Genomic DNA, 14,857 nt, shown 5'->3' with positions numbered 1-14,857 from the left:
CTGTTCAATATTTCTGTCCATAAACTGCACTACTTTATATTCACTGCACTGCCGGTCTGCCCAGTCCAGTTCATTGCTGTACATATCCATCAGTGTACTTCTGTTTTAGTAATGCCATCTGTATATAATGTCCACAGCACCACTTGTAAAATATTGTCATTATACTGCTCTATCCTGCAGTTACGCTCACACTTTATATCCTGCACTGCTTATTGCACTTCTGGTTGGACCTGAACTGCATTTCGTTGCCTTGTACTTGTACTTGTACATGTGTAATGACAATAAAGTTGAATCTAATCTAAAAACATTTGACCACTTTTCCAGTGCGAACACACAGCTGACTCCAGACCTGTTTGGAATTAGTATGAAGTAGAGCTGAAACGATTACTTAATTAAGTGAGCAACAGAAAAATCAATCTGCAACTATTAGATCGATTAATGGTTTGAGTCATTTTTTGGGCAAAAATGGCGCAAAAAAAAATGTATTACATTATTACATTATTTATTACATAATTACTCAATTATGAAAATAATAGACAATAATAGCCATAGACTGTATATAAAGATGGACAGCATGTCAGCTCCCCAAAAGGAAAGCCAAAACATCTCGATCGGCCCCTGGATGTGTTGGAAAAGTGCATTGAGATAACTTCTGTTATGAATTGGTGCTAATTGGTGCCCCGATCTCTACTGCGCAGATTCTGGCTCCAAATGCTGTAACCGGCACACGATGGCAGCGTATTCTGGCTTTATTTTTGTACCGTGGGAGGAAGTGGAGACCAAGCCCCCAGGGAGTGCTCCAGGCTTTGAAGCCAATTTGATATAATGGCCAAACGGAGGAATTACAACTTCTGGCTCCGTCACGTGACGCACACTGGTCCAAAAAGACTTTTCCTCATAGACTTACATTGTGAAAGAAGCAGCTGGAAAACGGTGGATACATTTTTTTGAGCATCACACCCCCCGCGAAATGACTCGCTTCACTACCAGGTGCATTTGATGCATTCAGTCCAATAACATTTGGAAAGTCTAGAAGAGCTGCACGATTAAATCATTTGATTATTCAATCAAGCAGGGCAAGCTCTCCCAGCTGAGTGTGCCTGACTCCCCATGCAGGTGGATCACAGACTTCCTGTCCGACAGGAGGCAGCACGTGAAGCTGGGGAAACATGTCTCTGACTCCCGGACCATCAGCACCGGTTCTCCCCAAGGCTGTGTTCTTTCCCCTCTGCACCAACAGCTGCACCTCCAGTCACCAGTCCGTTCCGCTCCCGAAGTTTGCAGATGACACCACCCTCTGATGGGGATGAGTCTGCCTACAGGTGGGAGGCTGACCACCTGGTGACCTGGTACAGTCAGAACAACCTGGAGCTCAATGCTCTCAAGACAGTGGAGGTGGTTGTGGATTACAGGAAGAACCCAGCGCCTTTCTAGTCTTCTGACGACGCACTACATATCACATTCTCCCCATTCACACACATTCATACACTCACACACCAAAGGCACAGCCCTCGGGAGCAATTTTGGGTTCAGTGCCCAAGGACACTTCGACATGTGGCTGGGGGAAGCCGGGATCCAACCTTTCAATTGGTGGACGACCCGCTCTACCACTAAGCCCGCCAGGTGATCACCATCTGGTGATTGGCTGCAATCTACCGTCCCTCCAGGGTCAGTGCACCTGCAGGCCCCTGAGACGAGCAGGAAAGGTTGTGGCTGGCCCCTCCCACCCCGGACACAAACTGTTTGAGACACTCCCCTCCGGCAGGAGGCTGCGGTCCATCAGGACCCAAACCTCCCGCCACGAAAACAGTTTCTTTCCGTCTGCAGCCGGCCTCATCACCAAGGACCGGGACCCCCACTGACACTGACTCTCATGCCCCCCCATAAGTACAGTACACTCATACTGTAAAGTTCTGCACATTCCCATATAAATACTTTGCAAATTGCACATCCCTGCATAAACTCATTTAAATAACATTTTTTATATTCTTTAATATCTTAGTCAATTTTATATTTATGATTCTTAATCTGCAGTACTTGTTGTATCTTTCTTTATATTTCTATATTTCTTTATTTTGCACCAAAATACCAATGGGCTGCACAATGCGGAAGATCCGGGTAATTTTATACCGGGAAGTTGAACTTTTTGGCTTCATGTGCCACTGAGCAGCTTTCGTAGGAATGAACGAACGCTGTATCCAGTTCTCTTTATACATCTGTGAAGGAGACACGTCGTCCATCTTTATATACAGTCTATGGCCCTTGTATATAGTATGGAAATGGGATATTGTTAGAGATGCATAAATCCTAAATCAGCTGTTGCAATGCACTTTACAGATGGCAATCATTCTATTTCGGAGTTGGCGTTCTGTGGCATTGACAAGATCACTCCTCATCGTCATGGTGGCAATGTGGATCAAATTTGACTCCAGTGTGAATGCAGATATATGGTTGACCTTAAACCGCTACACCCAAGTGGCTTAAATGAAGAATTAGATATGACCTGCTTTTTGTGACTCTTTTGTCTTTCGATACCAGTGGGTCCCACTCCGAGTGTTCAAGCTAACATCTGTTTGTATATAGGCCTATATCAGTATGCGTATGAGAATGTGTCAGTGCTGTGGATTTACATTATTCTGATGTGTTTGCAATGACTTGGCCTGCTGGAAATTGGCTTCATGTGTTCAATCAAGCCCTAGATCATTGACTAGGTGCACCTGTAGAGTAAGCCATATATAGGGTGATTCACTATGCATGCTTCATTTTGCACTGAGGAAAATCCAACATGGACTGAAACGTTTGCACATCTTTTCACTGTCTGTACAGCCCTGTAAAGTACAGAATCAGAAATATCTATATTCAAGACTCCAGTCTGAATCTCCTTTTGTTCTGTGTGCGAGCCCTTCCTTGCTGCACTAGAGATGTATAAACACACACTCGCACCAACACCGCCCTTTGTGTTTATTTTTAATTGTCTTTTTTCATTGAGGGATTCTTCTATCAGTCTTTTGGAAAACTTGAACTAAGTTCTGGGTTTCCTGTCCATACTCTAAGCTAAACGAATATTTACAGCTGTACTTGCTTGTTAAATTTGAACACATTGGCATTTTCACAATGAAAAAAAAATTTGTTTTTGATGGCATTCAACCAATATGGCTCCAATGAGGCTTTAGCTGAATGACAATGACTACAACTCATGGAATATGTTGTTGTTGAATGCTAACATTACTTTCCCTTAGTGAATATGACGAGGCTTTCACATCTAACGAGCCAGTACAGAGGCAAACAGCCATTAGCTTACAGAATGACCAGAAAATCCCAGGAACAGGAACAGGAACAGTTTCAGGTGACAGGTGAAAGAATCCCAGCAGCTGGAGGAACGACAGCAGCTGTGGATTCCTGTGGTACACAAGGCAGCCTCTTTCTACTGCAGCAGCATTTGGACTTGTATGGAAATTAGATTTGGGTTAAAAGCTGCCACAAACAATGAAGAGACTTAAGTGACAAGTAGCCTAGTACTGAGATTTTGTTCAAACCCACAAGACTGAATGATCTGGTCACCAATTAGGGGCTTCCAGCGTCCCTTAATCAGCTTTACTAACGTCTGATTACCAAACAACACGGTATCAAGCTAATAATCATTTACCTATGGAGCAGCAAAGATCCTCTCAGCTTCGTGTTAGAAAAGAGTTGTTGACATTAAAAACTACTGTTTAGACATTATAATACAATACAATATAAACAGCAAGCTGATCGCGATATTAGAGATAGCAAAGGACCCTTGCGTTAACTTTTGGCTAAGTAGCTGCATCCTCGTGATATTAGCTGCATGTCATCGATTTCGTACAGAAATCATTAATATTACTGATAAGTTACGTAACAGCCGTAGACACCTATACTGCGTACTTAGACGCAGTTACAACAAAAATACACTTCAGTATGTTTTCAGCTAACGTCGGTTGCAGCGAGCTAACAAGGGACCTATTAGCGACTGGCTAGTTACAGTTAGCATTGAGGCTAACTACTGAAACCCAAACGATCTAAAGTGCACGCTCCTGCCTAGCAGTGCCCTATCCGCTTAGCCCGCCAACTCGGTCGTCATTTATCGACCAGTTTATTCGTTACAAGTTATCGTTGCATTTTGCAATGTCGACAGAAGTAAGTCACAATAAGTGTTTTTCTTTTCGCCTACCCGAAACTCCTCATTCTCCGCCATCTTGTTGTTCCGGTCATCCCGCTCAGCGTGACTACTTCCAGGTGACGCCGCAGCCGCGCAGTGGACAGCCGGGCCGGGCCGGGCCGAGCCGGGCCAGGCCGGCCGGGCCGGGCCGGGCCGAGCCGGGCCGGGCCGGGCCGGGCCGGGCCCCCTCTGTACGGAGAACTGCTTATGCCACAAACCAGCACAAGAAAGTGGCCCAACTGCGCCTTTACTTGGTAGGGCAGATTTTGCCGCAAAATTGTATACAAGGCACGATTTCCACTCTATCTATCTATCTATCTATCTATCTATCTATCTATCTATCTATCTCTATCTATCTATCTCTATCTTTCCCAAGCCCCAGCGTTTTGCCTCAAATAATGATTGTACATTTGAATCTGACTAAGTCAAAGAGCTGATTTCTGAAGGAGAAAAACAGGGGTTTGACTGTAACACATTTATTACCTTTAAATGCTGTTGTTGAAATAAAAACAGTTACATGTTTCTTATAGCATGGTATTTTAAAGCAGAACACGTTTGTTTACTAGGCTATTCTGTTTTTAAAACTTAAAAAACAGTGAAAGTGTGATATTTGCATTGGGTTTTACTTTGCACACTATCGCCTCAACATAGCTTACTATAAGCACTAAACTAGGCTCATATTTACTGACCTGTGAGAGTTGAATTCTGATTTCTAGCCAAATTACAGGGGGACATGGTGGGCACATCACAGCTGCCAAAAGGTGGAAACAATGCATACTGTACTTATGTTTACAAAATGGCTAAACTATCCATCTATTTTGAAACTAAGTTTAAAGAGCCCCTCCAGTCATGTTTTTAAGACGACTTTTTCAAGACTTTTCCCCCCAAAAAGTTTGGTTACCTAGTTAAAATTTGTAAAAACCACATCTACGCCTTCTCCCTCAGTGAAAAACCCACAATCTATGGATATGCAAATATTTTTCATTTAAAAGTAAGTTGCATATTGGACCACGATAGGCTTCCAAACTAGTTGAGATGTCACAAATCCTGCTCGTCCGTCCACGTGTTGAACCGAGATTTAAAGTGAGCACAGAGAACCTTTCCCCCTTCAGCAGATGATGTGAAAACACAGTGCACATGCATCACCGGCACAGTGCAGCTCAAACACCCAGGTAAACGAATTAACCCATTTTTGAGTGGAGGGGGACTTTTAAAAATGTGTGGAATTATTTGTGCTTGTTCTGCTAATGGTTTGCGGGCCTAAAACAGTTTCAGTCTATAAATGTCTATAAATTACAGCAATGATCACACAAATGACATTCCAACACTAATATCCAAATATACAGATCAAAACATATGACAATCAAACAAAAACATCTCATCATTCAACTTTGAAAAATGTGGCATTCACATTTAAGTGACAAGTAGTTGACAGAGCAAATATTTTGTGGTAGTGAGTCTGAGATAAATGAAATTTGCAGTTGCATGTTAGTGTAGCCTGCGTGTTAACAGAATATGTTTTTATATATTTATCATATAAATAAAAATGATCTGAAATATTCCTCTCTGCAACCCCATTTCCCCCATCTGCTGAAACGAAGAGATAATATCTATTCCCATCACTGAAGATTTAATAACATCACATTTCAGGGTTCATTTCTAGCTGTTGCTCACTGTAGCTGCTTTTCAACTCTACAACAGTGGAGACTGAACAAATTACTGCATCAGGTTGAACTTTCGTAGCGCCGCTGTGCAGACGAATAATCCGTTGGGAATTCTTTGAGCAAAACCTTTATCAAATTCTAGGATGCAGATGAAGGCTGGCATCTTCATCCACAAATCTTTCTCCCTGTCACATCCATCTAGTGTTGCAGTGTTGCTACAACAATCAACGGGTTAAATCGTTTCTACGTCATACACCTCTATTGCACAGCCAACACAAAACTTGAACTGAGAATATAGTTTGGCCATTCAGCAGCAGCAATGTTAGGGACACAATGTGGTGAAAATACTGTTTAAATACCTTTGTTGTTGGCTGCCCCTTTAACTTCTGCAATTCTATTAAAGTATTCAATATGGTGAGGTTTTTATTTCTTGAATATTATTTTGCCAGTGTGGCATTTGAAATGAGAGTAGCCTACATGGTAAACGTGGGGCCCTAACCATGGTCAAGAAGGATCTTTGTCAGTTTTAATTAAAACTTTTCATTTACATTTAAAGTCCCGCTCTCTTACAGCGCATCAGTAATGGAATAACATGTTTTTTTGTGTGTTTCAAACAACTTGAGTGAGTTAAGTTTTTGTATTTAACCTTAGACTTAAAGGCTTTATCTCAATACAGGCTTAAGCTTTTTATTTAATTTAGTCTAACCTATATATTAGCAGAATATGTCGACTTAAAATTTTAATATGCTGTATGTAACATCTAGCTACTTTAGGTAACACCTTCCCTAAACCAGCCTAGGAAGTAGGATTCAAGTTATAAAACAGGTTGACTTTAAGGTTCAGGTTCCTCCTTGGCCGAGGGCTGTTCTGTGAGCCCTACACACAGGAGAGAAAATCGGGATTTCCGTGAAAACAGGACCAGGACCAGAGCCAGAGCAGACCTATGATATACAGTCTGAGGCAGACCCATATTCGTCGCGCTGTGTATTCTGGGAACACACAGTAGTTTCAAGATGGCGGCGAGCAGGAGGCTGGCCAAGGTAAATCTCCCGTTCCCATTATTTTCATATAATTTGTAATGTGTAATCACGCATTGGCGGCTAGTAGAATTATTGGTTCCTCGCCTAAAATCACAAGATAAAACAGACACATCTAGTGCCTGTTTCTAGCTGTAAACGCAATAAAAAGCGAGAGGTCACAACTGGACACCTAGCCGACCAAATATTACCGTTAAGCAGCAAAGCACCGGCGAATTAGGCCAGAGAGTCGAAAATGAGCCTTCCGAAGACGACCATGGAACTGACGTTTCATTTACCATCCAACACTGGCTTTCACGCAGCTATGGCTTGTATGACCGAGGGAGTGAGTTTAGACGTGACCAACACCGTGAGTGAATTTCCACGGCGTAAGGCGCTCGCCAATCAGCTAGCTTGCTAGCCTCAGCAGCCCATAGCTGTGTTTTAGCTAACGTTAGCTAGCCAGCAAGCGTCAGCTAAACTCACAGTTAGCCACATTTCGGAGTTCGTCATTAGTGGATGGGTGGGGAGGAACTTAGTGTAAGTCCACAGCTAATATTTTTCATTGCTGTTACGTGGAAGCTACAAACGGTAAATGTCTAGTAGTCAGTGTCGTTCTGAGAAGTGGTGGCACATTACGCAAGGTCTGTGTTATCTGATTGAAGTTAGTTAGGCTGTGTCTCTCTTCCAGTCCCCTGCTCCCTTGTTCCAGCCAAATGACCGTCCCAGTAAATTAGCCACTTATTACTCGAATCTCTTCAGGACGGAGTTCAATTGACTTGTCTGAAAAACATTAAGCAGTGCAACAACACTCACATGTATACAGCATTTATCATGCGTACTGGATATACAAAAGCATAGTTAGCTCATATTTTCAGTATTTGAACTCTTCAGATTGTACACTAGTCACAAGCTGCCATTCACAGAATGAGGAAGCTTTTATGTGAAAGTGAAAGTAATGAGAATTGTCACTGCTGCTAACCCATCAACAGAGTTATGTGTTATTTATTAACTAGCCCTCTTGATTTAGCGTGATTATGTTAAGATGATTCCATTGTAGAAAACGTAGCGGTCACAACTCGGATTGTGAAGAGCCAGAAGAAGCAACATTTCTCCTGACTTTGATTTTGTCACGGCCTTCCCCATTGTGTGGCAATATATGACATCAGTGTACAGTCTGAGACTTCAAACCATGAAAAAAATGGTTTGGTGATCCAACACTGCATAAAAAAAGTAGAAAGTTTCATATAGCCTACTTAATGTGTGTATCGGTGTGGCTGTTTGTGTGCTGTTGTGATCATAACACAGGATGTGCTGTGTTCCAGTCCAAGTCAGTGAGACTTTGTACAGGAGCTAGTCTGAACCTGACAACAAACACATCAATATTTAGCTTTCAAACTTAGTTGGCAGAACAGACCAAGGAAATCAGCCTGAAAAAGACTGAGGCTGGAGTAAAGCATTGCCTTGGTTAGCAGCACTGTTCCACAGAGCTAAATGGGGCTGTTGTTTAGACCGTTACTTAGCAACTAAATTGATCACAAAAGAGACTGGGGCTGCAGCTATCGATCATTTTATTAATCGAGTATTCTACCGATTATTTCATCAAGTAATAGGATAATAAATGCTTTTGCTTCATCGCAGAGCAATAGTAAATATGCAACAGAGAAAATCAGACAGGTCTTTTAAAATGAACAACCAATTGGTTTCCTTTTTAGAAACATCTACATTTTTATTGCTTAAATTGCATACAATAATATTATCTGTCAAAGCTAAACCCATTTAAGTGCCGTATTACATTCTGGGTTTAAAGAAAACATGTTCTGAAATGCAAAAACAAACAGCGTTTGCTTTAAAGCGGTTTACATACTGAAGTTTGAGAACTACAAGTTTCCACCGGACTACAGCTCAGTAACGTGAGCCTTCACTGTCTTCTTCGTGGCTTCTGCAGGAGGCAGAAATGAGCGCACAGGAACTGTGACATCATCGTAATAATAACGTGAGTGAAGCTCAGGCCTTCACAGACTGGCTGCAGCATTGTAGTTTCTGTGGTTAATGTCTTGAACAAAACCCAGCTAACTTAGGGACGTCATAACTAGCCACCACGCTGATTTACGTTGCTAACTAGCCATGACTGCAGCCACAATGAACGCAGCCTACAGCCTCCACCGGCCTTCGTCCACCTTGTGTCGGGTCGCTCTGCGGACCGGATGCAGAGACGCCGAGCTGTTGCGGTCGGCTGGTTCGGTTTTACAACAGGCACGCTGTGCAGAGTTTCTGTGGACGCTTTCTGTCTCTTCTCTGCTGCGAAGTCACACCAGAGACGCTCTGAACGTCTCTGATCACACAGCGTCGGCGCGCTGTGCCACAGTAATGATCATCCGTGCGAAACGCAGTGCTGTATGTAATTATATGGATTAAACGAAGCTTCGATGCAAGTAATTTGAATCGATGACCTTTTGTAATCGACTTAATACAAGTTAATTCACATCAATGCATCTGTCGGGCTCAGCTCAGCAGATGACAGTGATTGAAGATCAGGCTTACACATCATTCCTTTGCTCTATGGCAATGAATCAGATCAGTATTTCAGATTGTTGGAAATATAGTGTATATTTACTTCTCCCCACCAGACTGAAATCCTGAGGAGAGCCCTGAGCAGTCCCACGCAGCACCAGTGACTTTATGGGCTTATGGGCTAGGACAGATGAGTACACATGATTCCCTAGCCAGTCACAGGCTTCTCAGCACATTAAAGTTATTAACCCAACTGTCAGGCCGGAAGTTTGCTAATCAATAACACGATCGTATTATCACATTATAATCCACTGAAAGTCAATAAACTCTAAAATAGATTTTTCACCAAGCTCTAGAAATCTTTTTGATGTGCCTGTTGTATGTTCTGTGTGTATATAATTCTGCATACTATTAAAAGGAACTAGTAATTAACTACATCAGTATATAAATAAAGTGTTGGGTTCGATATTGTATAGATTTTGTTGATTCTGATTCTGCTTGTCTACTTCAATTCTTATTGAATGTGGCTCTGATTTGTGGGCTCAACAGAAAAACAAAAAACAGCTGTATATTAAGTAGATTTAGACTGCCATAAAAAGCCAGTTGCTGTAAATGACAACATATTTAGTGAAAATTTAGCCACATTTAATTGAGCATTTTTTGCCCTCATTTTCTCCCAAAATGGAAGGCCCAATTTCTGAACGCTACTTCTACTTGTAACAGAGGGAAGAGTGTAGACAGACCGATGCATGATACAAGGATAACACCATCACCTCATTTCCATTCCCCATCGTGCACTGCACCCTGACCAACCAGTAAAAGTCACTAGTGCTGCAACAATTCTGGGAACCCTCGTCTGCTTCCTACCTGCAAGCTAAATTGTTGCAAGGCAAGCTGGAGGTAGCACTATCGCTAAATGAACCGGCGATATCGGAGGTGGTGGGCCAGAACTTTACTGCCTGCTCCACCCATCACCTCCTCTGCTGCCACACTGTAAACGCTGTACACATGCGTTGGCACATACATAACCAGGAAGGTACGGTAAGACTTCCGGGAATCAGTAGGTGAAATTTAAAAGCAATCCTTCTTAATAAATCCCTGGTTATACACTTGGAACTGGTTCCAGTTCAGAACTGGTGCTCTATACCCAACCAGTGTCCGAAATGAACTTTTTGACTCACTGGCCAAGGTAGAAGAAAAAATCCACCGGCCTAAATAATATTTAGGCTTTTTGTGTCACATACATTTGTTTCAGTACATTTCAGAGATACTGAGGTATTATGTTGAATACAAACTTTAAGGGACAGTTCACCCCAAAATCTAAACTACATCTTTTCCCTCTCACCTGTAGCGCTGTTTATCCATGTAGATTGTTTTGATATGTGAGCTGCAGAGTTTTGGAGATATCGGCCGTAGAGATGTCTGCATGGTTTGAATATGATGGGACTATATGTCGCTCGGCTTGTGGAGCTCAAAGCGCCAAGAAATACATTTGAAAAACTCAACAGCAACTTCTCTTTGTCTCATATGTTATTGGACTGAATGCATCAAATGCACCTGGTAGTGAAGCGAGTCATTTCGCGGGGGGTGTGATGCTCAAAAAAATGTATCCACCGTTTTCCAGCTGCTTCTTTCACAATGTAAGTCTATGAGGAAAAGTCTTTTTGGACCAGTGTGCGTCACGTGACGGAGCCAGAAGTTGTAATTCCTCCGTTTGGCCATTATATCAAATTGGCTTCAAAGCCTGGAGCACTCCCTGGGGGCTTGGTCTGGCAGAGTATCTGATGCCCCGTACAGTGAACAGTGCCACAAAACTAGGAGCGCTCGTGACGCGATTAAAAACACATATGGTAGTGTGTGTGTGTGTGTGTGTGTGTGTGTGTCAAACTCCGACACAGACAGCAGAGGACAGAAGCAGCGCCCGTAAATGACACCAAACGCGGTAGAGACTCTCACGATATGGCATCGATGTTGTGACATTTTTCACGTCTATAATATACATTGTCTGCTTGTTCTCTCAGGAACTTGACGAGATTCGCAAGTCTGGAATGAAAAACTTCAGAAACATTCAAGTTGAGGAATCAAACCTGTTGTCATGGCAAGGGCTCATTGTTCCTGTAAGTAGCTGTTCCTGGTTTGACTGCTGACATTTATTGGCCCACACTTTCCTTTACTAACCTCCTGTGCTCACTTCCAGGACAACCCTCCTTATGACAAAGGTGCGTTCAGGATCGAAATCATTTTCCCCACCGAGTACCCTTTCAAGCCTCCCAAGATCACATTCAAGACAAAGATCTATCACCCCAACATTGATGAGAAAGGCCAGGTGTGCTTGCCTGTGATCAGCGCAGAGAACTGGAAGCCTGCCACCAAAACTGACCAAGGTGGGTGTCCTAGTGTTACAGAGGGCCTCTGTAGGTAAGCTGATGCTACATAATTACTTTTTGCTTTAATCTCACATTATTACATGTCCATGCTTCTACACAGAGCAGGGCTTTGGTTGAAATTGTCAGATAAAAGTGCTAATACAATTCAAAGAGGCCATATATATCTCTATCTATTGTATGTCTGTCTATCTGACATTTTACACACACACACACACAATATGAGAAAAATGCCATAAACTCACTGTTAAGTAGCTACAACAGAAAGTATGTTACTATAAAAAACAAGCTAAAATTGGTCAAAGTCATGACTGGGGTTGAGCAAAGTGACAGTTTTTCAGGAAGTTAAAGCTAGCCGTGGTGTCTAAGTACAAGCATGATGCTGATTGTGTCTGGAGAACGTCAGGAGGACATAAGACAGTAGTTATCTAGGTGCTACGAAGTGGACTGTGTGTCATGTCTTTATTTCACTAAGAACGTATTACAGAAATATTCTACAGCCTGAAAAGAGGAAGTGAACTAGTGCTCTGGATTATTTTTTACTTGATAGCGTTTCCCACCTGCATAGTGCATACATTTCTAATGCAATCTCAAAAATATATATATATATATATATATATATATATATATATATATATATATATATATATATATATATATATATATATATGACATAGATGGTGAAAAGTTGTATTTTAATTAATATTATATAGAAAGCAGGTTACTGCAAATACTGTTAATAACGGATCACGATGAATAATCATCGCACCGATAGGTTAAGCATCAGTGCTTGAAATTTTTCACCATAGAAACATCAAGCTAATGTACTGCTGCAACACACAGTAAGCTAGTTAACACCGTAGCTAACTTTGTGCCGAAGATGATGTTTTTAATCTGATATATTATTTCCTCTACCTGCCCAGGGACTAGGGGCAGAAAATAGCAGTCTGCTAAAACCCGGTACATTACAGCTCTCCTTGATCCAGCCCTGAGCCCCTGAGAGCTCACATCTGAGGAATGGTGTCTCACACTCTGAAGCCAGCAGAGTAGTTTTCATTGACCATTTTCCAACATTCACGTCCGATCATTATTTGGATTCCCTGTTGAGTTATAAGCCACAGCTCATGATGCGCTCTGTCAGACCTTGACTTCAGCACGCTACCGCACCACCAGGAGGCCTTCACTGATCACTCCACCACTTGCTATTAAAGCTGAAATGAAGACATTTTAAAGGAAAGGCGTGCAGACCGGGATTCCTCATGATGAATTAGCTATGTTATGTACTAAAATGAGCTGAAGCCAATGGGCTCCTGGGAAAATGACAGCACCGCTCGCATTAATTGGTAGATTGTTGTCAGTCTAAGTAGAAGCAGGCAGGATTTACTGGGCTGACTGCAGAGCCACTGGTACGGGCCTTTAATGAACTCGGGTTCAGCCCTTTCTGCCAGGCGCGTTCCGCTGTGAAACTACGAGAAGCATTGTTCACCTCTAACATCATTTCTTTGGCTGTATGTGTCTTGCAGTAATTCAGTCCCTCATTGCGCTGGTGAACGACCCCCAGCCGGAGCATCCCCTGAGGGCAGACCTAGCAGAAGAATACTCAAAGGACCGTAAAAAATTCTTGAAGAACGCTGAAGAGTTTACAAAGAAACACGGCGAAAAGCGGCCAATGGACTGATCACCTGACGAACGTGTAGCCCTCTCTCTGTCTCTTTCTCCCCCTCTCTTCCTGTCTCACCTGCCCGACCAAATACCGATCTTCCTCTCGCCTCCCTGCTCTCCCCCCACAGCCCTCACCACCTTTCTTGCTCACTCTGCTCCTCCCTCCTCCCCCTCACCAGCCCTCCCTGCAGCCCAGGAGCCGCCCAGCTGAAGCCAGGCAGCGGCAGCCTCAGCCTCCTTCCCCATCCAGGACTCTCTGTGGATCAGACAGCTTCCTCCCCCTCCTCTTCCTTCTTCTCCTGCTCCTCCTCCTCAGCCATAGATCTCCAGACCATTTCTAACTTTCTACTCTTTTCTTAATGTGAAAAATGGAAAAAGAAATGCTAAGGGAACATGATGTTCAGATGAAGAGTTAGATGGAAATACTCAGTAATGTGTTCTCTTTCTGTTGGCTTTTCCTCTATATAAACAACTCTTGTGTAAAATAGATCTCACTTAGACATGATTTTTCCAAAGTATTTTATTTTTTGCGGAGCAGAAAAACTGGTTGTTTCCCTTTGCCCCATCATCAGTAATTTTTTTAAGCTAAGACACAAACGTGACAGACAGAGGAGAAGCTGTAGCTAAGACCTGGAGGTGCTGACTGGACTGTTCCTTACTCACCGCCACTGCTTCTAGACTTGCACTGTACTCTGGGACAGTCCCTCTCACATCTGTTTGCAACCCACTGAGCAGAAAGCAACGATGGCAGGCCATACATGCATTGAATTGTTATTGCTGAAAATGCTACAGAAGATTCTTGTGTTAAAGTAAAAACAATTGGTGTCCAAACACTCCAACCGTGCAGTTAGCATCAGCAGGCCCTTAAAGACTAACAGCACTATCCCCACATTTTCTCAGATGTCCTTTGATGGGTTTTTGCAGCGCAGATCAGTTGCACTCTCAGACCATGCTGGTAAGACAGTTTTCTGCATCACAAATGGCTTTTGTGATATTCTTTTCCTTATTCATAATCACTTGCTTTCTCCACTTTACATTGTTTTGATTGGCACTTGATATATAAAATCTTTTGGTTCATTTGAATCTTCACACACGTCTCCTTGGGCACCCAGTAAAACCACCTATCATACTAGAAACAGAGCCCTTTACCACACTGAGATATTCCAGCGGCAGATCGACTGCCAGCTGCCCAGCTGACAGGGGCCTAACTCATCGGGGGCTGGAGAACGATGCACTCAGCGGGAACGAAGCTCAGCTCCTGGAGACGGTCCCAGAAACAAGCACCTTGGAGGCAGCTGGGAGAGGGCTGGCTGTCCGGGGATGTGTCAGGACATGGAAAGGGACTGCCGTGGCCAAAAAACCACCATGTAACAACTGTTTGATCTGGTCCCAATATTGTTTCATAATAAAGATGGCTAGCCATTTGGCCTCACTGTC

General features: G+C 42.9%; 2 protein-coding genes across 7 annotated transcripts in view; one reads left to right on the top strand and one right to left on the bottom strand.

Annotated features, from left to right (window-relative positions):
• Positions 1 to 7,244, bottom strand: part of pias2 (protein inhibitor of activated STAT, 2) — a 26,973-nt gene extending 19,729 nt beyond the window's left edge. For 4 of the 6 annotated variants that reach the window (XM_044197719.1, XM_044197717.1, XM_044197720.1 and 1 more), the window contains exon 1: positions 4,193 to 4,330. In XM_044197719.1, the coding sequence (XP_044053654.1) occupies positions 4,193 to 4,233 (41 nt within the window). In that variant the 5' untranslated portion in view covers positions 4,234 to 4,330. Of the gene's footprint in view, positions 1 to 4,192; positions 4,331 to 4,360; positions 4,380 to 7,072 lie in introns of those variants that run through there. The other 2 variants (XM_044197716.1, XM_044197718.1) reach the window with 2 other exon arrangements.
• On the top strand, positions 6,758 to 14,857 carry ube2l3b (ubiquitin-conjugating enzyme E2L 3b). Its single transcript, XM_044197721.1, has 4 exons — positions 6,758 to 6,884; positions 11,396 to 11,491; positions 11,572 to 11,758; positions 13,282 to 14,857. The coding sequence occupies exons 1-4, from the start codon at positions 6,858 to 6,860 to the stop codon at positions 13,434 to 13,436; spliced, it is 465 nt and encodes a 154-aa protein (XP_044053656.1). The 5' UTR covers positions 6,758 to 6,857; the 3' UTR covers positions 13,437 to 14,857.

The sequence above is a fragment of the Siniperca chuatsi genome, linkage group LG5 (genome assembly GCF_020085105.1).
Source record: "Siniperca chuatsi isolate FFG_IHB_CAS linkage group LG5, ASM2008510v1, whole genome shotgun sequence".
In the NCBI taxonomy this organism is placed as follows: domain Eukaryota; kingdom Metazoa; phylum Chordata; class Actinopteri; order Centrarchiformes; family Sinipercidae; genus Siniperca; species Siniperca chuatsi.
The sequence above is the reverse complement of the archived record's forward strand: the minus strand, read 5'-3'. Positions and strand labels throughout refer to the sequence as shown.